At 42.6% G+C, this 25,729-nt stretch overlaps 1 protein-coding gene across 5 annotated transcripts in view; it reads right to left on the bottom strand.

The window, feature by feature from the left end:
- The window catches only part of arhgap9 (Rho GTPase activating protein 9), a 41,369-nt gene that overhangs the window by 8,982 nt on the left and 6,658 nt on the right, over positions 1-25,729 (bottom strand). Inside the window, exons 2-16 of one of the 5 annotated variants that reach the window (XM_053435489.1) lie at positions 17,882-18,235; positions 16,827-17,025; positions 16,306-16,694; positions 12,013-12,267; positions 10,495-10,584; positions 7,157-7,222; positions 4,852-4,998; positions 4,639-4,737; positions 4,199-4,260; positions 4,024-4,111; positions 3,461-3,556; positions 2,971-3,069; positions 2,092-2,197; positions 1,551-1,670; positions 462-560 (exon numbers count right to left, since the gene is read on the bottom strand). In XM_053435489.1, coding sequence (XP_053291464.1) covers positions 462-560; positions 1,551-1,670; positions 2,092-2,197; positions 2,971-3,069; positions 3,461-3,556; positions 4,024-4,111; positions 4,199-4,260; positions 4,639-4,737; positions 4,852-4,998; positions 7,157-7,222; positions 10,495-10,584; positions 12,013-12,267; positions 16,306-16,694; positions 16,827-17,025; positions 17,882-18,115 — 2,149 coding nt within the window. In that variant the 5' untranslated portion in view covers positions 18,116-18,235. The remainder of the gene's footprint in view (positions 1-461; positions 561-1,550; positions 1,671-2,091; positions 2,198-2,970; positions 3,070-3,460; positions 3,557-4,023; positions 4,112-4,198; positions 4,261-4,638; positions 4,738-4,851; positions 4,999-7,156; positions 7,223-10,494; positions 10,585-12,012; positions 12,268-16,305; positions 16,695-16,826; positions 17,026-17,881; positions 18,236-25,729) is intronic. The other 4 variants (XM_053435490.1, XM_053435492.1, XM_053435493.1 and 1 more) reach the window with 4 other exon arrangements.

The raw sequence follows: 25,729 nt of genomic DNA on the forward strand, positions 1-25,729 counted from the left end.
GGAGAAACAGCTCTCCTCCATTAAGACATACTTGTTAGTACTGAGCTGAAGAAAACTACTTCCTTTTCTCCCACAGTAATTTTATATTATAGCTATGAGAACCATCAGGTTTTTTCAGTGTGTCACACCTTGAACGCAAATGTCTCAATCTGCAACTGCTTCCTAGAAATATTCAAATCATCAAAACTAAGTTTATAAAGCTCTCGTCATCAAATCACAATTGAACGAATGTAAATATTTACCTGCAGAACTGTTTCTAAACAAGACTCAATTTTCTCCAATATCAATCTCTCTCTGGCAACTGTCATAATCTGTGCAAAATTGAGTGGACTTTCTTTCTTGAAATCAAAAACATTCTCCTGTAAATTTCTGTTTGATGATTTGCTCTGAACAGCAGGTGTAGAGACTGATGCTCCTTCAGATCCCATCAGCAGGAGCCGTCCCTCTGCAGTGACTCTCACCTCTCCTCTCCACGGCCTCGGTGCAAAGTCTGACGAAGCGAGGGACGTTGCTCTTCTCCCGCTCGCAGAGCATCTCCAGACGACAGCCGAACACCTGATCTGGAGAGTAAACACACGCACAGTTTTCATGTTACTGTGAACTTTTTTTCTCACATAACAGACGTGATGTAAGTGCTAAAAGCGTTAATCTTAAGACGAGATAGTTCGCTGAGGGAGGAAACCTATACGTTGGACTTTGCTCCCAGAGATGAAGGCTCACACTTGATGATGCAACTCAACCCTTGCACTGTATATATTCTATAGGTTGAGAGAAATCAAATGCAAGCCCTGACTCCAGTGTGTGGCTCTCTGATCAGGACTCTGATGAACTTGGTTATTCAATGAGCTCACTGCAACCCATTCAACTATATCAGACTTTCCAACTACTCTCATAGTTGCTGGAAAAGTCCGATATTTTTGTTATAAATCACTTGCAAATGAAAATACCCCCAAACAGCAGCTTTTTGCATTTAAGCTAAATTTAAGCTTAGAATATGGATAAAAACCTATAATTTAACATATTTAATCTTTTCAAAAAGCTGCTTAAAAGGCCTATAAAAGGTTTCATCTACAGAGATGAAAAACCCAAACGACCTTCTATTTAGAGGCCACAGAATATGAGTCACATCCTTTTCACACGAACATTTCCCAGGCGTGTCCTGACCTGCACTCAAGGGGCTTTTCGATCCACTTATATATTATTTGTTACTTTCAGATGACAGCCTGGACATAAAAATGGACTTCACTTCTTCTGACCCATTAAAAAAAACATGGAAAGCACAGGGATTGCTTCAGCTTTTGAGAAAGACACATAACAGATGTCCTAACAGTGTTATCGACAGACAAGCTGTGTGAAAAAAAACAGAACACAGAACTGTGACGGCTTAAAGGAAGAATATCTACAACTTCACAACAAAAGTCCACTGGATAGATTTAGCTGTGAAATTCATGAGCGAGAGAAAGAGAACTTGTAAGTCCATTATTCATCGCCTCTAAATAAAGGATACGAACGCATTCAAATAGACTGAAGACTTCAAAAAGAAATCTCACCTTTAATGAGGCCTTTCTCCTGCAGAGTCTGCAGTGGAGGTCTCTTCAGGATCAGCTTCTTCAGTCGCGACTTTACTCGCTTCCTCTCCGTGTTTTCCAGGTTGGACGACGAGCGAGGGACTGCAGAGGGAAGAAGGGAGAGGGTGGAGCAGAAGGAAGAGAAGGAGGAAGAAGAGGAGGAGGGGGTCAGTGTGGGGCGTTCGGCCGCGAGGCAGGAGAGCAGGTGAGAGGGGATGGTGGTGAGGATGAAGAGCGGCAGGGCCGGGCGACGGCGGAGGTGAGACAGGACTGACGGGGGGATTATCTGCCAGGGGGGCCGTGTGAAAATATAAGTGGGCTGAATGGAGGAGAGGATGGAGGAGAGGATGGAGGGATGTAAGAAGCCTGTGTGGAAGTTTGAAGAAAACAAAAAAGTGGCGATGATGATGGGGTGAGAGGTTGTTGTGTGGAGTTGAGGACAGGGACGGGTTCCGTGTGATGCTCGTGTGAAGGAGGGACGTCTGAATGGACCGATGAGCGGCGTCATGAGGTGAGAACTTACGTGCTGTTCTCCTGTCGTCCTCATCTCCGCTGTGGTCCAGCATCTCCACGCTGCCGGCGCGCCTCAGAGAGTACAGGAGGACATTGTCCAGCGGGTTTTCACGGTCCTGGGAGGACAAGAGTAGGACATATGAACATTATGCTACTCCCTGTATCTTTGACTACAACTGGTTTACCACTACTCTGCTGCACACAGTAGCAGAGACGAATTTACATATTGCAGAAGTGGTGGTTTGACCAGAAAACAAAATGTTACTTTTAATATAGAGCTACTAAGATGTTTTGACCAATATTTTTTTTCTTTTTCAAACAGTAATTAATCTTTTGGTTAAATGGGATATAATCAAACAACCTGTAAACATAATTTTGTGAAGTGGAACAAAAAAAAGCAAAAACACATTTCTTTAAACTCCATTTTTGGCCTCCACCTACTCCGCTGTGTGGTAAACTGTGGTTTAATATGAACCTTTTTCTTTTTAATTGGAAACAGGAGCCAGTAGCACAACACTGATGAGTGCTGCAGTGACAAACTGAAACTACTTTGTTTATTCAACATTTATGACCAACATATGTGTGAACGGGACATTTTACAGTTTTCAGCTGTTCAAAGGTTTTTCATCATCCTTTCACTATAAAATGAATTTACACGTCCCCTAAAGTGAGGCCATTTATTTATATTGCATTGACATAAAAGACGATGAATAGAACATAAGACATTCAAATTGGAAAAGAAAAGAAGACGGAAAGGTGCGTAACAGTTTGCATCTTTAAAATTCAGTAAAAGAAAGAAGGGATGAGGTTTGTGAATCGACCAAACGGTGAAATACTTCTTTACTAAGTAGAGCTCAGTGGGTGTCATGTGTGTGTGTCTGTGTCTCACCAGCCTGTCGATGACGCTCTGGATGGTTTTGTACCACTCTCTGATCAGAGAGTCCGTCTCCGACTGTAGGAGGAACTCATTTCCTGTCACTGTCCTCAGCTGAAACATCAACAATTCTAAATTTAGATATGAAACAATGAAAAACTGTCCCCAAAGTTCCTCATTAAGGATTTGACTGTGTATTTTCCCGCTTCTATGGAATTTTCTATGATTCTGACGAAATTTTAATTCTGCCACATTTAACTGTAAGACCTATTTTGAGTGCTTCCTCTCTGTCATCGTTGATAAGTGACCGGATGAAAGTACGCTTCCCACGTCCACTTCTCTCCTACATAAGGAATCTTCACTGACAGATATAATCAGAATGTGTTTTTCTATTCACTCCAACCATGCTCCCTCATATGTCGGTTCACATAAATGTTTTAAATAAAAAAAAATGAAAGTTTGTTTCTAACTTGATTTTCTGTTCGTAATCCTACTTGTCTCTTACCTTGAAGACGTTCTTCTTGCTGGACAGCTCATTGGCCCACTGCAGTTTTGCACCTCTTAAATCGACACTGCTCTCAGGGCGACTGTTTCCTGGTTTCTGTTTTTCAATAAACATGTAAAAGGTTCATATTTGTAACATTTTCTCAACATTCAGTTTAGTGGATTGATTTTTTTTAAATGGAGTTTGATGTTTTTTTTTCCGTATTTCCCCCTTTTAGATCAAATCATTATTTCATACAACGACAACAGGTTTGCGTGATCACAAAAGCTGATGTCTTATCATTTGCCAGGCATTGACCCATGAGGAGAGAGAAACTCGGACAAGAATTAGCTGATTGCATTGGTTGCCATTTGCATTTTCAAAAGAGAAGTCCATTTAGCAACATCGGCAATTCTGACATGACTCACACTTAGGGAGGGGATTTTGTAATCAACACATCATTGGCCTTATGCAATTATTTCCTAGTTGTCGATAAAAAACATATTACAGCTAAACTTAACTCTGTGACCGTAACCCTGACCTTGACTTAAACCATCAAACAGGAGGTTTCTCTGAGCTCTTACCCAGCTGGACGGTGTCTGGGATTTAGGATCTTTGAAGAAAACCAGACTGTTCCCAACCAACACAACCCAGGACGGACTCCAGTTTTTCCTGCAACCCAACAGACAGGTGTGTGTTGCTCGGTCAGTATTTAGCCCCAAAAAACATACTCCTTGTTTTTGATCCCTGTCTCCTCACCTCAGTTTCCGGCCTCCTTCTGCAATCTTTGTCTTGTTCAAGAGGCCGGCTTTCTCCAACTCCTGAGGGGAAGAGAAGCCCGACTATTTATTATCTCTCAATAATAATAAGAGTATGTGAGGACATGTTCAAATGTTAACAGTAAAGTGCAGCAGAGGGCTTTTCCTCTGTGAAATGCACTGCATCCTGAGCGAACCCATTTAACTCTACTGTTGCATCATTCAAAGAATAGCGGGAGGGGAGCTGCTGTACAGTCTCCCACTGCGGTATGGCCCCGATTAAGGGGCAGGAGAACAGAATGAATACAATCTATGAAGTTGGATGTGTTGCGTACAATATATAAAGACAGACAAACTCTCAGTCCATTATATCAAATTAATAAAGATATTGCACATGTACAGGTATATCATTTGTGAAGTGAAGAGGCAGTGTGGTCTCACCGGTGTGCAGCCGTCGCTGTCTGGAGAGCTCTCAGGGGACGGAGGCTCCACCACGATGTTGGTCACGTTACAGGTGTAATCTCTGCACTGCTGGGCCAGCTGAAAAACAGTATGTGGTCATTGCACCGGAGCAGTGTTTCCCTCCGCTCTCCCTGTCTCTCCATGTGTCTCACGGCTTACGAGCTCGTGTGTATTTGCCCCGGAGGCGAGTACCTTGCCATTCTCAGGCAGGATCACAGATTGGGAGTGGTTGAGCTGCTGCTTGGCATCATGCATGGAGGCAGAATTACGGCACTTGGCCTCCGCATTGCTGAATGCCGTCATGCTGAGGGTGTCAGAGGAGGCTGCGCGCTGCATGCTCTTTACAGGGGTTAGAAGTTCAGGGTCACAGGTTTGGGCCAGCGGTGGAACGGACAGACAAGGGAGAAGCATTGATTTATTATACGGTAAAGCAACAGAGAGAAAGATTCAACTCACTCCCATTTGATTAGTTTTCCACATAATAACTGTAAACAGATGTTCAAAGACATATATATATAGTATATTTATATTATATTTACAATATATTTTAGTATTTAATTGAGTTTCTTGCCTTATTTAAACAGAATACAACAGAACAATGAGCCTAATTTCCCAAAAAAATTGAAATTAGAAATAAACAACAGTAAGGAGCAGCACAAAGGTCAAACTCATCATGCAGTTTCTCCCCCGATTTCTTCTGAGAGCTTCTGAGATCAGTGAGCTTTGCAGTCTTAATACAAACAATGCATGAACAGCCTTGAGCATAACACAGGAATAAAGGATATTCAATCTTCAGTCTGCACGGAACTTTCCGTTTCTAATCCGCACTATTAAAAGAACCATACAGTGTGGTTGCCTTAACAGTATATTATTCAATAGAATTAAAGTACTGACTCCACAAAAAAGGTATTATGTGTCTGCTGCTGTTTTTGTTTTCCGATCCATTCATTGAACTTTTCACTCCATGTTACAATTAAGATAAAGACCTTCTGACTTATTGTCCTTGATGTCATGTTTTGCTGTAGTGGATGTAGATGATAAGGAAATGCACTTCGATGCTGTGTCTCTGACAGGCTTAAATGTATTAATTGGGGCCACTAAATGCCGGTTTGAAACTCATTCACCTTTAGTTTTTTGTTTACGTTTTGAAGAATCCGTCACCATTTGCTTCAATTGAATCGGATTTGGCTGCAATGCCGTTTACCTGTAAAACTCCAGGAGTGCTTTGTGGACTCAGACATTTCACCCAGCCCTCCTTTATAGTGGTGAGTAGATAATGAGTGAATATACATTTTTCGGTAAACTACACCTCTAAGCTGCAAGTTCACTGAGAGTGAACAATGCAGCAGCACTTCATTAGATCAAACAGTAATTGATGAACTGCAAATAGAAGCATTCTGGCAAACTGAGAAACGTCAATGACCTCAAGCATTGATGCTCATCATGAGAACTCTGCCCATTAGCAGATGGAGACAAAGTAGTTTCCTTAAAAAGTTCCACTAGTTTTGCTTGAGTTCCCGGGAACGACTGAGAGACAGATTGTCACAGACACAAGGATGCATACATGCACACGTGTGACATTACATGCAAAACATCTACGCTTACAATCCCATGCATATGTAGAATGAATCATCTCACATAAATTCACATATTCACACAAATTCAATTTTTTGCAGCAACAGCCATAATTAAGTACCTTTGTGATTCCCTGTAACCCAGTTTCAACAATCAGACTAAATATCCCTCCTAATGTTTGCCATCTCCTCATGCAAGGCGGATTAGCACTAAGAGCCAAATCTGCTCCTTTGCTAAAATGAGGCCTTTAAAAGGGCTTTAAACCAAGCGCACCCAAACCCCACTGTGATGCAACATGTTGCAGTAAGAACTGCCGGGATAACAGCCTTTCTTTTTACACCATGAGTTGCTATTTCACCACCTTCATATACATAAACGCTGATCTCTGAGAATCTAAAGAGCATAGCTGGCAGTATTATAACGTATTTTGCAGTAATACAGTGGAAATGCAGTTTTTGCAAATCTAAGGACTCAAGTTCATTGATTTTCATGAGGAAAATACCCTCCATCAAAAGACCTTTGAGTGCTGACAAAACACTTAGGATTACCTTATCACAGCCAGACATGCAAACAATAGCAGGAGTTGCCATTAAAGTTGGTTTTTTTTAAAGCGCAATAAGCAAAGCAACCTATAGATATTCATGTATGAGTTATTGTGTTGTATGAGAGCAGAACATGAAGTAGGATTTTCTCTAATGCTGTGACAGAGGCAAGGTGGAAAATAAAGCCAGCAGAGATCTCTGGTGTCCTGATTTGTTAAACAAATGCATGATGATGTGTAGACAGAATATGTAAAGCTGGTGCAGGGTTTTATCTGTTACTTTAATCTTTTGACTATTGTTTTTTTTTACAAGGTGAGAGTCAAGGTGAATGAGACGGCCTCTGGCTATGAAAGAGTGCAGCAGGTGGAGGAGAGTTTCACCTGTTTCCTCTGCCAGCCACAGTCATTTTTCCTCTGGTGGCTCCCGAAAAGCACATCGGATGACAGCTGCCGAGAGAGAGAGAGAGAGACAGGAGGAAGAGTGATGCAGGAAGAAAAACACAGGAATCGCACATGAACAGACAACATTTATATTTAAAGCAAATTTAAAACACAAGTCGTCTCAATTTTCTGCGTACCGGCAGTAAAGATCTGAGAATGTTTTAACTTGGGGGAAACAAGAGTGGTCTCTATTTGTGCAGCAATGGGTGTGAGGCAGAATGACAGCAATTTGGGTAAATTACACACCCACATGAGCAACAGGATGCTGACAGATTATCTGTTACTTCAGGCAATGAGGCCCCGGCTAACTGTCACACCAGCAGTGAAACCTCTCTACACCCCCTCCCCCCCCCCACCCCATCCTGCCAGGCCAAAATGCTCTTTCATTCGCCGTGACACACACACTTGCAAGTTTTCAACTGAAGCTAATGAGAGGCAGTTGCTCAGTAAGAGTGAGACATTCAAAATGGTTCTCTGGTTCCAGCCTTTCAAATGGCATGGGGACTTTTAGTTGTTGAACCGGGCCACAAATCACAAACACCCACATTAAGACAGTCACATCAGCTTCTTCTGAGAATGTCAAAGTCGGTTCTAACACCTCTGAGGAAAAAAAAAAGCCAGCTTAAGCCACGTGCTGCTAAGAGAAAAAAAGCAATCAGAATAACATAATAATATTGTGTAGGAATATAAAAGTTAACTTACATTATAGGTGCTCATTATCACAAATCACCCAGTTAAACAATCGAGAACAACCTTCGTCTCTTGACTGCGTCTCATGTGTCGAGTTAAAGTCCTCCGCTCATGCCGTGTGTGAAAATGTAGAAACCACTCATCTCTCCCTCTCGTCTCGGCCCGTCTCTACTTCCCCATTCTAGAGAGAAGCTGGTTTATCAGCTCGACTGGGTGTCAAGCACAACCGCTCAACCAGGAAGGTGAGCTCAGCTGAATCACCACAGCAGAATGACACGTTAACCGCTGTCCAACACCCTCTGTTTGTAAGTTGTGAAGTAAAGAGCGGCCGGGGGAGTTCAATGTTCTATTTCTAATACTTTGGATTTAATGAATTATTAACCCTTTTTAAGCACATTATTACCAATGCGTTTGGATGAAAGCAGCAAAAACAACTAATCCAAATGTTTGTAATACGGAGGAGAGCTAATGCACAAGTGTAGGTGCAAATTGATAAAGTTACTTGTGTACATCATCATTGACGACCACTGGTTGATTTTACAATGCATCCTATTTTATAAAGGGAGGATATATTTGCTATAACAAACACATTTGATATGATATAACTATTTGCATTATGGATTAATCAATATCAAAGATATTCCATTTACAATTAAATGAAACGGAGATAAGCACGGAATGCTGTCTTTTGAAAGGCTGGAACCAGAGAATAATTTTGTTAGAGATGAACCATTTGATGAAACCTTCATCATCATCAAATCAAGATGAACCATTTGTTGACTATCAGCCTTTTTTTCTGTTGAATAAGCCAGGAATTGTCAACTTGTTGCAGCTCATATAGAAGATATGTAAAAGGGGTAAAAAGTACACAGGTTCATCCTTAAGGGTATCAGTATGTAAAATAAAATTTAAATGAATTCAACTTAAAAACTCAAAATGTAGTTATTCTTTTCGGACTAATGCACCCGAGAGTCAGCATGATAAGGATCACAACCATTTGAATCCAGAGTAGAGAACAACTTGTGCTGGTTCTTACACCTGCTTCATTTACATGTGGCACAGATATGCATTATATATCATTGGTAAGGTTCCTGTTTTCTAACACATGTTCCGCTGTATGAGAACTGACACATATAGGTCAACAGAATGCACCTCAAACCGACTTGATGGGATATCACTGCTTTGATCATGTGCGTATGATTTTGATGAGCTACATTAAATTTGAAACACTGACGCAACATTGAGGCAACGCAACCTTGAGATGCAAAATGCTTATCCCTAACAATCTGGATCACGCAGCTCATGTCACTTTATCTCGTGGATGTCGTCACTGAATCGGTGGACGGGTCCATTGCAATGAGAGTTGCTTAAATTCCTACAACCTTCACGCCTGAAACAACAGATGAACTTCCTCAATCAAAAGTTTACAACAAACAGGAGAAACTATGAAAAAGTGGAAGTTCAAAAAAAAATTCTGCGAGGTCAGGGTGGGGTTTACTGCTGATGAGAAGTTTTAGCGAGTGGTTTTAAATTTAGCAATGTTCTGTAACGTTTTATGTGTCTCCCTGTGTGCAGCCCTAATGGCTTCTGCTCATCTACATCAGATCAAGAGGCATTACCTCGTTTTCCCTTCAGGGATTAGCCTGACAAAAACACCATTCCAAAAGAGGAGGCGTGTGTCACAGGACGTTTAATAAATAAATAAGGCAGCAGGTTTGTCAGTAAACGATGCGGAGACAGGGATGATGTAACCCCGGTTTCCCTTTGACCTCGCTCAGCGTATCGGGTCCTGAGTCCCGACACGGTGTCCAGTCTGGGTGACCGAGGCTCAGGACAGATTCATCTGCAGAGAGAGACGGGCAGATGGGCGGGTGTTGTTGTTTAGCTGCGGCCTGTCCTGTACGTCTGTGTTTACAGATTCCAACGCTCAGTGGTTACATAAGCACATGTGGCTGAGAGGTAGAGCAGTTGTCCTCCAATCAGAGGGTGGGCAGTTCTGAAGTGTGAAGCGCTTTGAGTGGTCATCAAGACTAGAAAAGCGCTATATAAATACAAACCATTTAACATAAGAAATATTATTGAATTCCTTTGATTCATATTTACATGTAAGAGACAGAGCAATAGGTTAAGAGCATAACATACACCCATCAATTTAAAGCTAGGGTTGGTAATCCTGGAAAAGTGACCGAGAGCAGGCTACTTTGAAAAAAATGCAACTGACAATCCGCCCCCTCCCATCATGACTGACGACTGTTGGAAGGGACATTTTCCGTGACTTGTTCAATGATATCTGGCCATTGTCTCCACAGCTGAAGACTCATTCATATGCAGTGACAGAATGGACAGGGTGCACACAGGCAGGCCACAGACATCTTCACCAGCCAATCATTTCATTCCGTCCAAAGGAAATTTGATGAGCTGACTTTTCTTCTTTTTTGTCAGACAACTTCGTTCATTGTTGGCTATCGAGGATTTCAACAAAGTTTAACAAAAAAGTGTTTCAGAAACACTTTTGCCAACCCTAACCTTTATTTGAAATGGCTCTATATGTATTCATTTAATTTACCATCTTTGTACAACAGACTTACCCTGCGCATAGTTCCATTGCCAGTTTCAGAAAGTGGTAGTGAAAGGTGGCTGGTGTCCCTGGGTAAAGTCTGAGGTTGTGCTGGACTGGTCTGTCACGGAAACAGAAGAAAACACTGATTGTTACTGAGGAAATCTTGGACTCCTTTTAGCTGAAATTACTCTTTAAATACAGAAACATTAAATCAACATACATAATCACCCCATATTGTTAACATGCAAAATCAACCAAATGCCTTTCGCAGAGGTTAGATTATTTTCACTGTTATTGTTGGAGCAATATGCTGTGGGGTATTTGTGTCCAACCTTCATTGCTTTAATTAGCTGCCCTCATAATCCCAGAATTAAACCTGTCTGTGTCAGTAATTTAATCCACTTATTGTACAATATTCTGTATAAGGAGAGTTTGAATATTTTAAGATAAGAAGATTGACCCAATCCTCCTGTTTGCAGAGTCAAATACAGTCAGTCGGGTTAGTTTAGATGAAATTGCTCAATGTGGGGTTTATCCTTGAGTTTTTATAGATTAGATTAATGAGACGTGCTATGTTAGTTAATGAGCTTTAGAGGAGCTGGTAAGAGTATTTCATTAGCTTTGGACAGAGCAAGGCTAGGTTTCCCTCTGTTTCCAGTCTTTACGCTAAGCTAACTTTCTCTTGATTAGCTTCATAACTGACAAACACATAGAGGGGCAGGCATCTATTCCTTGTAAGCTGTCTCGCCCTATCGCAGACTGTAAATGAATGCAGATACACGCATTCGACCAATCAAGAGTCAGTCTCAGTTGTCAATCATAGTGTTTCACCCAATTTTTTATAGCATCAAATAACTAATTTAAACCAAACATACTTAAAAATGAAGAAACATCGTTGTTATAAGAACTACCCACAAAGACAGAAACCTAAGAAAACCGTATTTGTCATGTAGTTTGACTTTTTAGTTTGGTCCATGTCCAATCTGCTTGAAAAGTCCGAATTTATGAACTATACTGCAGTGAGCCACCAGGTGGTGATCAAGACTCTTTGGCCTCACTTTCGGGGAGCCGTTATGTCGTCCATCTTTAAAAACAGTCTATGATCCCTATAGTTGAACTCAGTTACAGAGTTATTACCCTTCAGCAACTTTCCTGGTGTTAAGTTCAATGTGACTCTTTGACAAAGTGAGAATACATAGAGTAACTCTCACTCATAAACGAGTCTCCCCACGTGCATTAGACTTGAGCTTCCAGCTGTGGAAACCTGAGCTGTGATCATCACCTCGTGTCGGAGTCAAATAAGTGAGGCAGGTGGATTTCCTTTAGGTTCTTTGCTTGAAAAAGGTCCTTTTTAGAGCTGATACAGTCAAACTATGTGAGCATATTAATGAGTTTTCTGTTTCATTCGACACTCTGACCCTTTTCACTCTCCTCTGAGACAAGAGGCTTTCATGCAGCTCTGAAAATGCCCAGCTTTTCAATTATTATGGTAATTTCAGTGAAATTAATTAAATGGATTCAGCAGGAGTGTGGTTGTGCGTTGTACCTTGCTATTGGTGCGTCCGCGAGCCCGCCGAGGGGGTTTCCAGGACCTCTCCTTGGTGATGGTGTTGAAATAGTAGAGTCTTCCTGAAGCTGGGTCCGAGTACTGCTCCCAGTGGTCCTTGATCTGAAGAGGCTGTTGACCCGGGGCAGGGCAGGGCGGCTCGGGCAGCGACGACTGTTTGTCTGGCTGCACGCCATCAGTGTAAAGAGGAGAGTCTTGCCAGGACAGCTGTGACAGGTACGACTCTGTTGGGACCTTGTGGGCAGAAATAGAGAAAGGAGAAATAAAGTAAATCGTAAAAAACAGGTCGGAAGTACAAAGTTTCCTTTTTTAAAACGTCTTAATAATTTCTGAAAGTTTTTGGGGAAACGTTCAATAATTAAGCAGTGCATTTGTTGGGGACTATTTTCAGCTGCAGATTAATGCACATTCGGTCCACTGGTAAGTATTTATGGAAGCAGGATGGTGTCTGTGGGATTGACTCAAAATAAACTACCGTGACCATGAAAACTCTAATATCATCATTTTATTCACTTCTTGTGTCTGGCAAATGAGATTCCAAATATTTCTTGTAAAGAGATTTAGGTAGAAGATGTATAGAAGATCACAGACGGCTGTGGACCTGATCAGATCCACATGTAACACTGCAGGAGAATCTCCAATACAGCCTTTATAACCTTGCATAAAATAAATACTTTTACCCTCTACCCTATGAATTAAATGCTACTCAGATAGGGGGACATATTTCCATTGCTTCTGGCAGTGTATATTCATTTCCAGATGCTGGACATTTATTTCTTCGGTAATTTGCGAGATATTAAAAAAGATTAAATAAAAAATACCCTGGTGTTTTTCTATGAAGCCTTCACTCTAGGAAATAACATATCCCAGAAGCTTCTTTTAATTGTTTTCGAAATTGCGGAAAAGGCTATTTCTGGGTGTTGTATTGATGGGAATTGTTGAATCATTGTTGTGGGATAAGAATCTATTGAATATCACCAAAGCTGGAAAGAATGACCCATACTAGTATAGTAAGTGTGCATTGTGTAGTTTGTGCATTAATGTGGGACCATTAATATGTGTATATAGTATGTAATTGGGTTCTGCAACATTATATTTCTTCTTAAGAATTTCTCTACATCTACACTATGTAAACAAAGGGGTTAGGGTTAGCATGGTTAGCATGTTCATAAGAGCACCATGGTTAGCGGTGCCTTGAACAGAAGCACTCATGTCAGTGTGCAAAGAGGAGACAGTTACTCTCACAGAAACCACAAAGAGAAACAAATAGATTCCACCGCCTCTTACTGCAGAACAACCTGTCAGACTTTGGATTAAGACGGAGCTTATAGAAATGCATGTGCTCGCTCAGATAGCGAGGACTAAACAACGGCTATAAGAAATTTACAAATCCAATGAAATTAATAGAGAGGATGTGCATGGAAGATCATCTTTCCACGAATCATAGCTGAGACATAATTCACTAACTGACTGACTGACTGGCTGGTTGATCCCTGTTACGTAACACACAACACAAAGTCATTTCAGATAATGACAGAGGGGACGTGTGTGTGTGGATGTGTGTGCTTGTGTGTGTGGTCTGTGTTATTGATGCAGAGTATATGTAGTCTAATGTAAGTGACGTAAACTGTATGTATGGCAGTTTACTCAAGGGGGCAGCACTGAGTCCTCAGCTCGTCTGCACTTTCCATTCCTAACGTTTCTTTCTCTTCATGTCAGGGCTCAAATCACTGGTATATTTCAAACTTGCATTAACTCACATTGACTTGCTTGACAACACCAACATGTTGTGCGAGGAAAAATATAAATATATATAAAATAGAGACCTGCACGACGGAAGGAAAACAGACTATTTTTATGTGAATGTCTATATTTGTGCAAAATATGTGCAGTATGTTTATTAGTGTCAAACAAAACTTATTTCCACTAAAGATAATTTATCATTTATATTCCAGCTGAATATAAAATAGAATTGGAAGATTTGGAAATGTATATTATTGAGATATTTGTCGAACAACTCCTGCACACTCACACAGGTAATACACATACCTTTCCAAAATATCTGCTGCAACACATGTCAATATTCTCAAATTGATATTCTAAGACTGATTAAGACTAAGATTGATTAAGAATTTGGTAAATATGGAATTAAGCTCAGTAAACAACTAAGAAAGCAATACATAAGATGTGTGACACATAAATTACATGAAACAATTTAATATTTACTTCCTAAACTATGATCCATGGAACTTCTTTACGAGAGAGAACACACTGCATGCACACTTGTCTAGTTAGGTCATCACAAACATTATCAACTGTATCGGTTTGTTGTTTCCAGAACAATGAACACAATCATTTTGCTGTGTGTTTGTGTGTGTGTGTGTGTGTGTGTGTGTGTGTGTGTGTGTGATTTGTACACGGGTAAGAGAAGTGTTTACAGTGGCAACAGACTTTTCTTTGGTTCTTTCCCCAGAATACAGTCATCGACTCCAGGAGGTTTTTCAGTATTATCTCTGCAAAGGATTTTTTATGCAAAAACTACACAACCAATTGGAGGTGGATCCAGGAATTGTTTTTTGAGATCCATTTTTCAACATTGCTGTTGATTTTTCAGAGAATACTTCATCTATCAGACATATTTAGGGGACTCTTATTCATAAGTGGTGCTGATTCAAATAAAAATCTGAATCTGGGGTGTTTAAATGTGGTTTCATAAGGAGACTGTAAGGCCTTGGTGAATTATGTCCCCTCCTGAGTGTCATTCTAGTTCTGGTGGCACTTTGGTACTTTTTGCAATACTTTTTATTTTAGAACACAAGATGGAGAATATCCCTTGTATAGATGTGATCATCGATTTCACACCTCCTTTTACAGAATGTTTTCTTCCACCTCACATATCCAGCCATATATGCAAGGGTTCATATACTTTAATCGTATTTCTATGTTGAAAGGCCAATATATAAATCCTTAAAAAAAGAAAGGCCCATAACTCCATGGTGAGAGAGGGAGTGAGTGTGTTTTCTGGATGACAAATGTGGAGTAATGTCCTGAATGCGGCTGCAATAATCCTGCCCACTGGTGTTTAAGGCTTGAACAAAGACGATCGTCAGGAAGAGAGAGAGAGAGAGACGCAGACAGAGGCCGACAGGGAAGAGGAGAATGAGAGAGATGGAAAAAGACCACTGTCATCTCCACTGACATCACAGCTATACAGAGTCCACTCGTGGCTGCGCAGCTCGGCAGAAACAAAGCCCCCATTGGGACGGACAGTTCGGATCCTCAGCGGAGGGAGCTTCCCTCAGCTGACGGACAGAGAACTCGGAGAGCTCCTGTCTTGTGTAATCCCCTCTGATGTAAGACAGGGAAGCACTGACGTCATGACAGTGTGAACTTGATTGCTGCTCCGGGAGGATTATTGAGGTCAACTACAGACGTAAATTGAATGCAACCTGTGCTGACATGTCCAAGTCTGACGTCTGGTGGGATCTTAACAAGAGGCACTATTTTTACATTTTGATCTGTTTGGTACGAAACAAACAACTTTGGTTGGTTGTCTCTAACCCGGAAAGCTTGTCTGATTATAGAAGGTTTAAAAAATTAAACTATTCTAAAGAGTTGAAGTTTGAAAGCCAATAATTTAGCACATTTCTAATGTAATTCAATTTTAAGTGGAAAAAAATACATCACACACTGATCAGTTTTCTATCAATAGGATTTCTTAAATCTGGAACCATGCCCACAACCTGCTCTGTGGCAGAGTTAGTAAAAAACACCAGCTGGTTTTTGACCGTTTTGAATTTGCATGACCTGTACATCCGTCAGATTTGAGATTTTGCCAATTAATCTGACACCATAAATCCTTCAACCCACACCTGCAGACGTTGTTTCAACTTTTTAGCATTTCATTCAGGAGAGTAACCTCTTGCCTATGACTTGAAAATATCCATTGTCCTCTGATTTCCAAAGTCAATTATTTAGTGCCAGCCAACGATGAATTCCACAGGCCAAAAGCTTTACACAAACACAATAAGTGTTAACATGCTGTACTATTAGTTATTGTCCTTTTTCCTAGTGGTCACTATAACACTTTAACAGCTAAGGCATAGTGGAGATTTGTTATGTCTTTAAGGAAATCAAAATAGACAAAAACAGGAGGATAATTAGCTGGTTAGCAAATACCAGGATTTCCCTTTCAGTCACGTCCTGGCTCTGCAGTGTGAAACATTTAATTGAACATCAGTGTGAGGTTTTGCAGGCCTCCTCTCTTCCTACCTGCAGATGGTTGTTCTTGCCCGACGCCCCCACCATGTCCCACTGGCTGCAGGACTTCTTCGGGGCCCTGTGGCTGACGCGGCTGCTGAAGCCTCCGCCCACCTCATCGTACGGGTTCTCCGTCAGGTTTTCAGGCAGGTTGCTGGAGCTCTGGCTCCGTGTGATCATGGGGACCACCCTGGGGTTGGGTGGCGCTGTCTGAGGCCTGGAGGCAGCGGCCGCCATGAGGTGGCCCGACAGGGAGGTGGGACAGTTGGGGGTGAAGGTGAATCCAGAGAGGGGCAGGGTGGGGAAGTGCCGTCCACCTGTGCCACCGGTGTTTTTGTCCAGCCTCTGGAAGGCACCATTGGAGTTGAGGTTTTCCATGGAGCGGTAGATGGGTCTGTTCACTGGAGGAGAAGAATATAACATTGTCAATTCTGACCTTATTTTCCTGCTGTACTCAAGAGACACATTGATGATGATGAATTAAAGAATCATTTGAACCGAAAGCCCTCACCAGATGTTTTCTCAGACTTTACCTTGATGCTGTCCAGGGTAGTTAGTCTCTGAAGGGCTGGGAGAGAGTGACACCCGAGGCAATATCCTGAGGTTGGAGCTCAGCGAGGCCGACGTTACCAGGCGCTGTGGCGACGCCATGGGTGCAATAGGAACCTCCGTCACATATGTAGCAGGAACATACAGTGGCTTTGCTTTACTCGCTGCTCCAATCCTCCGTACCTGCCACAGAGCACACAGATTGTCACAATCAGGGCGGAAAGGTCGAGCGCTACAAGTCCTACGAGTGCAACAGAGGAAATTATCAAACCCACAACTTCTCAAACAGACAACTTTGTGGGCTAATGTCACTTCCTCCAGTTTGTTTATTAGAGGTAGTTCGATGATATAAAGCATGTGTTTCACAACTGAATAAAATAGTTAAAATGAAATAATTAAAGTAAACGTACAACTTATCTAATCGGGAAAGGCTTTTAAAGGGGACATATTATGCCCATTTTACCACAGTTGATATGGTTCCTTGGGGTCTTAATGAAATGTCTGTAACATATTTTGGTCAAAATACCACAAGGATAATTTAAAACAGCCCTCCTCAGATTGACCTGTTTTGAGTGCCGCCCCCCTCACCCCCCCGTGAGCCTGGCTGCGAGAGCCCCAGCTCCCCAGCGCAGCCCCGCAGTGGGAGCAGTGGTAGCAGCAGCGAGCTAACGCTAGCCGGGCTCCACTGGCCCGGTTAGCTCGCGAGCTAACGCTAGCCGGGGAGCCAGGCTCCCCTAGCCGGGGCGAGCCCCTAGGGAGCTAGGGGAGCGTTAGCTCGCGAGCTAACTGGGCCGATGGAGCCCGGCTAGCGTTAGCTCGCTCGTCCAAGGCCATGTAGCGAGACTCCCTACATGGGCATGGTGTGACTATGACGTTTATTTCGGTCGTAATCCCATTCGACGCACTCTAGCGTATCGTTTCTGACAGAGCACTACAAAAGTGGAATTTTCATAATATGTCCCCTTTAAGGAGGGACTTTAAAGATGGCCCTGACTCTGCCCCACTAACTTCCTCAGGCTCAACAGAAACAAAAGATGACCTGTTCTCTGACCTGCCACCAATCAGTGTTGGTCTTCTTCAGGAGAACAAACCGTTCTCCTTCCCTTATGCAGACCTGCCGTCCATCGGCACCACGGTAGTTGTAGTCGTACTGGGCCTCGAGGACCACCGTGCCGCTGGGGACCCCACACACCGTCATCCCCCTGGTGGTCACCACAGGCGTGGCAGAAGGCTGCTGATGCCCCACAGAGCGCCGCCATGTCCCTGACAGCATGGCTCACGTGCACAGTCCCGTTCAGCAGGCTTTACCGGAGGCGTGTTGCTGTGTGACGGTGGAGATGCTGGTCGGGTTAGCGTGGGGCAGGTGAGACAGGAGCCAGGCCGGTGCCATGTTCTGAAACAAGCACACACAGAACCAGAGAGAGAGAGAGAGAGAGAGAGAGAGAGAGAGAGAGAGAGAGAGAGAGAGAGAGAGAGAGAGAGAGAGAGAGAGAGAGAGAGAGAGAGAGAGAGAGAGAGAGAGAGAGAGAGAGAGATTACTGGAGCTGACAGAGAACAATGAAACGCGTCATGGTTCTGAGCAGGTTCAAAAGACAACGTGGCTGATTTTAGTGCTAAAAATGGAAGTGTGGATTAATGTGGGGAAAATCACTGACCTGTATGACAACGATAAACATTACTTCTCTCCATTTTCTAGCAAAATAAACTAAACATAAGCTGGTTTCAGTCACTAAAGTGTGAGGGTTTATTAGTTGTTATGTTTTGTATAATTGAAAACTAGGGATGCACCGATTTATCGGCCGAACATCGGTAGCGGCCGATATTCGCCTCGTTTACTGATATCGGCTTATCGGTAATAAACTTGACTTTCACCGATATCATTGGCCGATGTTCATATTTGTTGTAAAACCGCTGCGCACGTGCCGCGGCTGGGGGAGCAGTCGCTCCGTCGCCCTCCTCTCCGCGCCGCCGGAGGCCCAGTGTGCGGCACCGGGAGGTCCTCATTCGGTGGCACCTCACGGCGTCACTGGTGGGGGGGGCTTTCTTTCTCTTGGACCGCGGGGCGGTGTCCATTGCCGGCGCAGAAGGCGGGCTGTTGGAGGGGACCGGGTACGCGGTCAGCGGCGGCCACTCTGGACGCGTGTCGGGCCCTTCTCGCGGATCACCTCATTAAAAGATAAGAGTGATGAAGGGCTGACATTTTTTTAAATAGTGCTTTCTAAATAATGATTTAATAATTTTTCTGGCACAAAAGGGTGAATGACTAACAACAAAAAGAAAATAAACAAATATCGGAATCGGTATCGGCTATCGGCCAGATTGTTCGGTATCGGTATCGGCCAAGAATTTCCATATCGGTGCATCCCTATTGAAAACTGAATATCTCTGTGTTTTTGATTGCTGGTCTGTTCTGACTTTATAAATAAGAAATTTGAAGAGGAATAATCCAATATTTTGGTACTCGACGATACCAGACCTGTCTTCCGGGGCGTTTCTGCTGCTTGTTGGAACATCTCTTTTATATTAATCAATTATCAACATAGTAGGTTGTTATTTAATTATCTGCAAAGTGACTGATCAAATAAGCAATTAATCATTTCAGCTCCAGAGACAAGTGAGTGCTACTGCTACTGTAAATGTATAAAATAAACATTTCCACTTGCAATCAACAATTCTAATTGTATTATTCCTGACAGGTGGGGTTGAGGATGAAATGTCAATGCAGAACTTTGCAAAACCTCACAATACTCTGCTTTTCTATTGTCTTTTCCTCGTGGCAGAACCAGGAGACACGTGAGTAAATAACTCATGCGTTCAGAGGCTGTAAGTGCAGCACAACCAAAATAGCATCCGTCTGCGTCTCTCCACCTGAGCCAGCATCCCCGGCCCTACCCAGCCAAGACCCACTTACATAAGAGAGCATCCCACTTACTGCCACTCACCCACACACGCATGCTCTGGCAAATACAGAGAAGCTTTCACAGAATGGGGAACATCCCTATGAACCATAGAAACCATAGTCAGTTTCAGCCACACTCTTAGACAGAGGAGTGGCAGCAAACGAGAGAGATCCCAGATAATTGACATGAAAACGCATGTCGTTACAGAGACAGAGAGAGATAAGATACTGGTCAGGGGAAAGAAGACAAGTGTAAACAACAGGAGCAAACCAAACCGTGCAAAAAGAGCACAGTCGATTAGAAAATAAGAAACACAGTCAGCATGAGCGACAGAGGAATAGACAAAACTGTGAGCTAATGGCAATGGAAGCATGAGGGCGGGGTTAGCTGGCTGGACCTTGATAATCCCACTGTTATTAAAGCAAAGGAGTCAATCTGTGACCCCTCGGCCACAGAGAATTACAATAAAACCCCTCTGCACCAGCATATGGGCTTAAGGACTGGAAGACTGACACTGTCAGGAGGATCACTGCAAGACACACAGGAGTATCTCCAGTGTTTGATAACGTTTACTCTTCAACATAAGCTTCTGGTCACACCAGACGAAGTAAGACCCCTGCAGCATGAACTGCAATGAGCAAGATTGCATTTGATTTCTTATAAATTCAACTTTCATCATTTGAATGTGTGTTTTCATTGTCTTTCATTACAGAGATAACATCATCTGGCTTTAAGGCCATTGGCTCATATGCAAGTTGTTTCCCCTTTGACGCGCATGCAAAATGTGTTTTACGAGCGTTTCCACTTGGAGAGTTTCTGAAAGCAGCTGCATACATGCACAGCGTAAACATCTGTGCCCCTCTGTAGAGCCTTTAAATAAATATCAAGAGGTTTTAAGGTTCATTCAATGGAAGTGATCAATCGCCAAAAAAACTCTCGGTTCTTCAACATCACATATTTTAAAGTGTTTTTCCATTCTTGGCTTTAACATGACTTGGATGTAACTCTACACATTTACCTCATTTAGAATGTGTGTGTTTATAAAAATGAAAGCTAGCCCCGCCTCTACCTCCACCCACCCCGTCAGCTGCTGTCCTGCAGCTCTGACCTGCTAAAACAAAACAAACCACGAGGTGGCAGCTATTCAAGCAACAAAAGTCAGCAACTCATCTCCAGCAACATCTTCCAGATCCAGAAGCTTTGTTTGATTAAACTTGGCCCCATCACCAGCTCTGATTTAGCTCCCTGTGCTAACTTAGCTTGCAAATACCGACCAGGCTTTCCATCCAGCTCCTCAAACACACCCCAGGCCCCATTGCAGCCCCCACCCTGCAATGTTGACAGGACCAGGATTCTTCAGAATGTTTTGTCGAGGTGGAAACACTCAGCAATGCCTGATTATTTCACACATAATCATATATCAATTTTTTTTTTTTAAATGGAGATGGGAGGCCACACCTGAATTTATTTTATTCAACCATGTGCTCACTATCTTCACCTGCAAGTTTAATTACCAATTAAACTGCATATTAAGACCGATCACATGCACAGGGAGGTTCTCCTGGCTGGTGTGATAATGTTTACCTCTGTATGCAGGAATTAAACTGCTGCAGCCATCTGTATCTGCAATATTGTGCTGCTCTTAAATATAGTCATGCTTGTCTTTCCTGAAACACAGAATGAATGCACTCTAGTCTAATCTTATCTTAGCTAAAATAAATGACCACTGGAATTTATTCAAAGACAAAATTTAAGTTCTAAAAATCGTTCAGAAACACTCCTCTAAGAGCTGCAGTTGCTCTCAGGGAGGACGAAGGCAGAAGTCAGAGGCAGAAGGGGAGCAGGTAAACAGGAAACCACTCATATCGAGGTTTTACCACAGACAGTTTAGGTCATATCCTCTGGATCTTACCATTTGCCTAAATACCGTGAGACAGCTTTGGTTCAGTTTAGTTTCAGTCTGTACCAGATAACTGCCAGTTATGATGATGATGACAATAATGATGATGAACTACTTGAGTTGTAGTTTCAACTACTGAACATCGTTACTCCATGGCTTTAGTGAGAGTTACCACAGACCCTGGGTTACACAGCAAGGTCTTCTTCACAGACAGGAAGAGCTCTTCTGGTGCTGCTGCACCTGTTTCTTTTCCTGTCTCTCTTTACTGCTCAAGAAAAAACCTCTATGGAAATATAGCATGAATGCAGAATGAAACCAGAAAGATACTCATTAGAGCTCATGCCTCCTCCAAGGCCCAACAGTCCACCCTATGAAGTCTCAGTTAAATTCACTAGATCCAGATCCGGAGACTCATAAATATCAGTCGCCTAAATACGTCAGATTTTTGTCTTTATGATCCATAAATGATTCTCTGAGAAATGAATGAAACTCTTGCAAAATGTACTATATTCCAATGTTAAAAAAAGTGGAGGAAAAACCTCTGCACCCTCTGATGCAGTTCAGCACCAAAATAACAAATCTGTCCTCCATTTCTTTTGTCTTTACTGGTTACACACAAATAAACAAACAAACCCACCAATAAACAAATGACATGGGTAAATCAATAACGTCTGTAACAGTAATAGGTATCATCAGTTCACGCATCAGCACAGGCCTTAATTCCTACACAGAAGGCCAGAAACAGGAAGCTGCATCATGTTATGTGCAAATAAAAAATTAGGCTGTAAACGCTGGGTTAAAGTCCCTCGATGATTTATTCCATAGTGGACACTTTAACAACATTCCTAAAGGGCAGCATCTCAGACTACTTAACAAGAACAGACAGAAACCAAATGATGGGACAAATTTAGTAAATCTGTAAAAAACAAACAAATTATGATTTGGTAGAGAGAGGCCAGGCCGTGTTTGTTTTTGCCGGTCAGATGGCCGCGGAGAGGAAACTAGCGCCACACACCCAAACACACAGAGAGGGCCATATGGTGTCAGCCACAGCCACAGGCATCCTGCCACGGCTGTTGAGCGATAGATTTGTGCCAGGAGCTGAGGGCATGGGGACTTATGATGCTGCATCAACAACACAATTGGAAAGACAGAGGCACAGACGGAACTAGAATGGCACTCAGCTGAGTGAATACCTCCACCAAGGCCCAACAGTCCCCTTAAATTAAATCCAGCCACACCAAATTACATACTCTTATTGATACCAGTCCACTTAATATGCCTGATTTCCTTTCATCCAGACATTCATTCATTTCATCCATCCTCAGATTCCGGATCTGCACCAAAATGTAAAGGTTTCTCTCCTGACCCTTACTGCATCCTTCCACCACGTTTTGTCAAATTCCCGCCCATAGTTTTTGTGTAATCCTGCTAATAAACAAACAAACAAACGAAGATGAAAACTCAATGGTGGAGGTATAGTAAACAGTTGAGGAAGAATGAAAAGATGGAAAATGAGAGCAAACTTTCAGAAGACAAAAGACCTAAAGGGAGTGCTACACGTGAAATGCCTGTCTGCCTTTGCTTGATTGATTTCACTTAAACTCAGACTGTGTGTGTACGTGTGTGTGTGTGTGTGTGTGCGTGTGAGTCAGACCGAGCTGAAGGAACAGAGAGGATGTGATTTGTGCATGCATGCAAGAAAGAGAGTGACAGACCGAGAGCAGTTCGACTCACCATAGTCCTGAAATGAGAGAGTATATCTACGTCAGCAGGGTCGCCAGCTCACTCTACAGTCAGATCCATGCATGTGGTCAAATTTACACACACACACAAACACAAACACACAACTCTCCTCAAGCCTAAATTGAAGATGCACTGCTGACACAGATAACTTATGAAAAAGGTAGAAAACCAGAAAAATTGATAAAAGCTCCCTTCTGCAGAAAAATCTCCCTCTGTCTGTTTCTCTCTCTCTTGTTCTTGTGGACACACAGTTAATCCTATGCCCCAAATGATTCTGCCTCCACTCACTGAACCCCTGCTGACCCTACCTTCATCCATTCAGCCAGCATTTTGCCTGAGAGATAAAAAAACGGAAGGCGGGCCAGAGACAGAGGGAGCATCAGCTGGCTGTTGTCCGTTCATGCAAATAAACCATATTTGCACTTTAGAGGAGAGGAGCATATGGAGAAGCGGAGCTAGAGAGGTCCTGGGCGCTGACGAAAACAAAGGCGACCAGTGGATTGATCGAGGTATCGATCCATGCAAAGAGCCGGCTGGTCAACAGTGCCCACTGGACATCAGAGATCCACCCGGACGGTTAGTTAGAGAAGCCACGACATGGGGGGGTGTGAGCCGCAGAGCAGAGTACGCCCAGTTCATCCAAATCATCTTAGGGATGATATACCATCAGCATTTTACATTTTCAGGATAATCAACCCTCCCCAAAGACCTTTGGATTAAAAACATCAGGGATTACAGGCCCTCCTGGTGGTTCCACATGTTGGCCAAACATTTTCTAAAGCATACATCAAATTTTAGATTAACTTTGTGGATTTTAACAGTGGAAAGAAAGTCCACTTAAAGCCTGTTCGCCATTGATAATCCTCCAACGAGAACATTTAAAGTTAAATTACATTTTTAAAATGTAAGTCAGTTAAAGATACACCCCAGTCATATATTTGTATAGATAGATATAGAGCATGTAGACCTCAGGCCAAACAACCTGGCTTATTCATCTATACGAGCCTTTGACAGACATATTGGTATCTGCGTTAATGTTGAAGATATATAAAAATCCTTTTACATTTTAACCATTCATTTGACTATATATACATATATAAAAAAAATGTGTGTATATCTTCAACATGTATATCCGGCCTCAATTACATTTCTTTGTTATAAAGGTTTGATAACGACATCTTGGGAATCATGACCAATTTATGGCCAATATATCAGTATCACTTCAGAATATCAGGATCAGCATCATGCCCAAAAAGTCCAGATTGGTGGGGCTCTAATAAAGATCCATCTTCTTTTCTATGAAACCAATTGAAATGTCGAAAATCTTGCAAATTTGAAGGAAAATGATTAAAATTCCAGAATCTGCCCCTTTAGGGTGGATCCCCTGCAAACTGGGGAGGATTCTTCCCCGGCCTATGTCCCATCCCTGTACCCAGTGTGGTGTCAACAAGTAATTTTCTTGTAATTGTGCTGACAAACACACAAACCCACAGACAAACTAAAAGCAAACTCCCTGGTGGACGTTGTAAAGCCTCATTTCTATGACCAGCCACTGAGGGACCATGCAGCTTAGCTCCCACAGAGAGCGTTTCAGACGACTGGTGCCAGTCAAAGTTCACCACACAGGCGGACGAGAGCGCAGTGAAGGGAGATGGTGCCAAAGTTTTCCGTCATATCATATCCATATTCATTCCATATGTTTGAAGTGAGAAGAGGGCGGCTTTAAAAATCATAGCTACATGGTCTTCAAAGAGAGAGGAGACATGGGGAAGAGGAGTATAGAGTGAATGAGGAACTTCAAAGGGTTTGAGTGCACTCCCACATCCGCATACACATAGAACACACACACTCCCACATCCGCACACACACGCACACGCACACACACACACACACACACACACACACACACACACACACACACACACACACACACACACACACACACACACACACAGTCTGTATCTACATATGTATGTCTATTACCAAAGAGTTCACAGGAAGCTGAGTGGAGGCAAGTTTCTCCACGTGATGCACACTGTTCAGAAACTTTAATCTTCACAAAAACAAGTTAGAAAATGATATTCAAAGCCATGACAGCTGTTTAAATAACTTTTATCAGCCAAACAACTGCTCGTATCTTAGTCCCTGACTGTGACACAAGCCTTGCCATCTGTGTGTGATCTCTACGTGCAAACAAGCATCCTGGTTTGTCTGCTCAACCGGCTGCTTCAGTCCCAACTTGTGGTGCAGTCTGTGTGAGATGAGGTGTTGCATCACATCATACAGTCCTGGGTTATGGGGGAAAAAGGAGTTGTAACACAGCAGAGTGTAGTATTTTACA

Source organism: Pleuronectes platessa, chromosome 2, assembly GCF_947347685.1.
Source record: "Pleuronectes platessa chromosome 2, fPlePla1.1, whole genome shotgun sequence".
Taxonomy (NCBI): Eukaryota; Metazoa; Chordata; class Actinopteri; order Pleuronectiformes; family Pleuronectidae; genus Pleuronectes; species Pleuronectes platessa.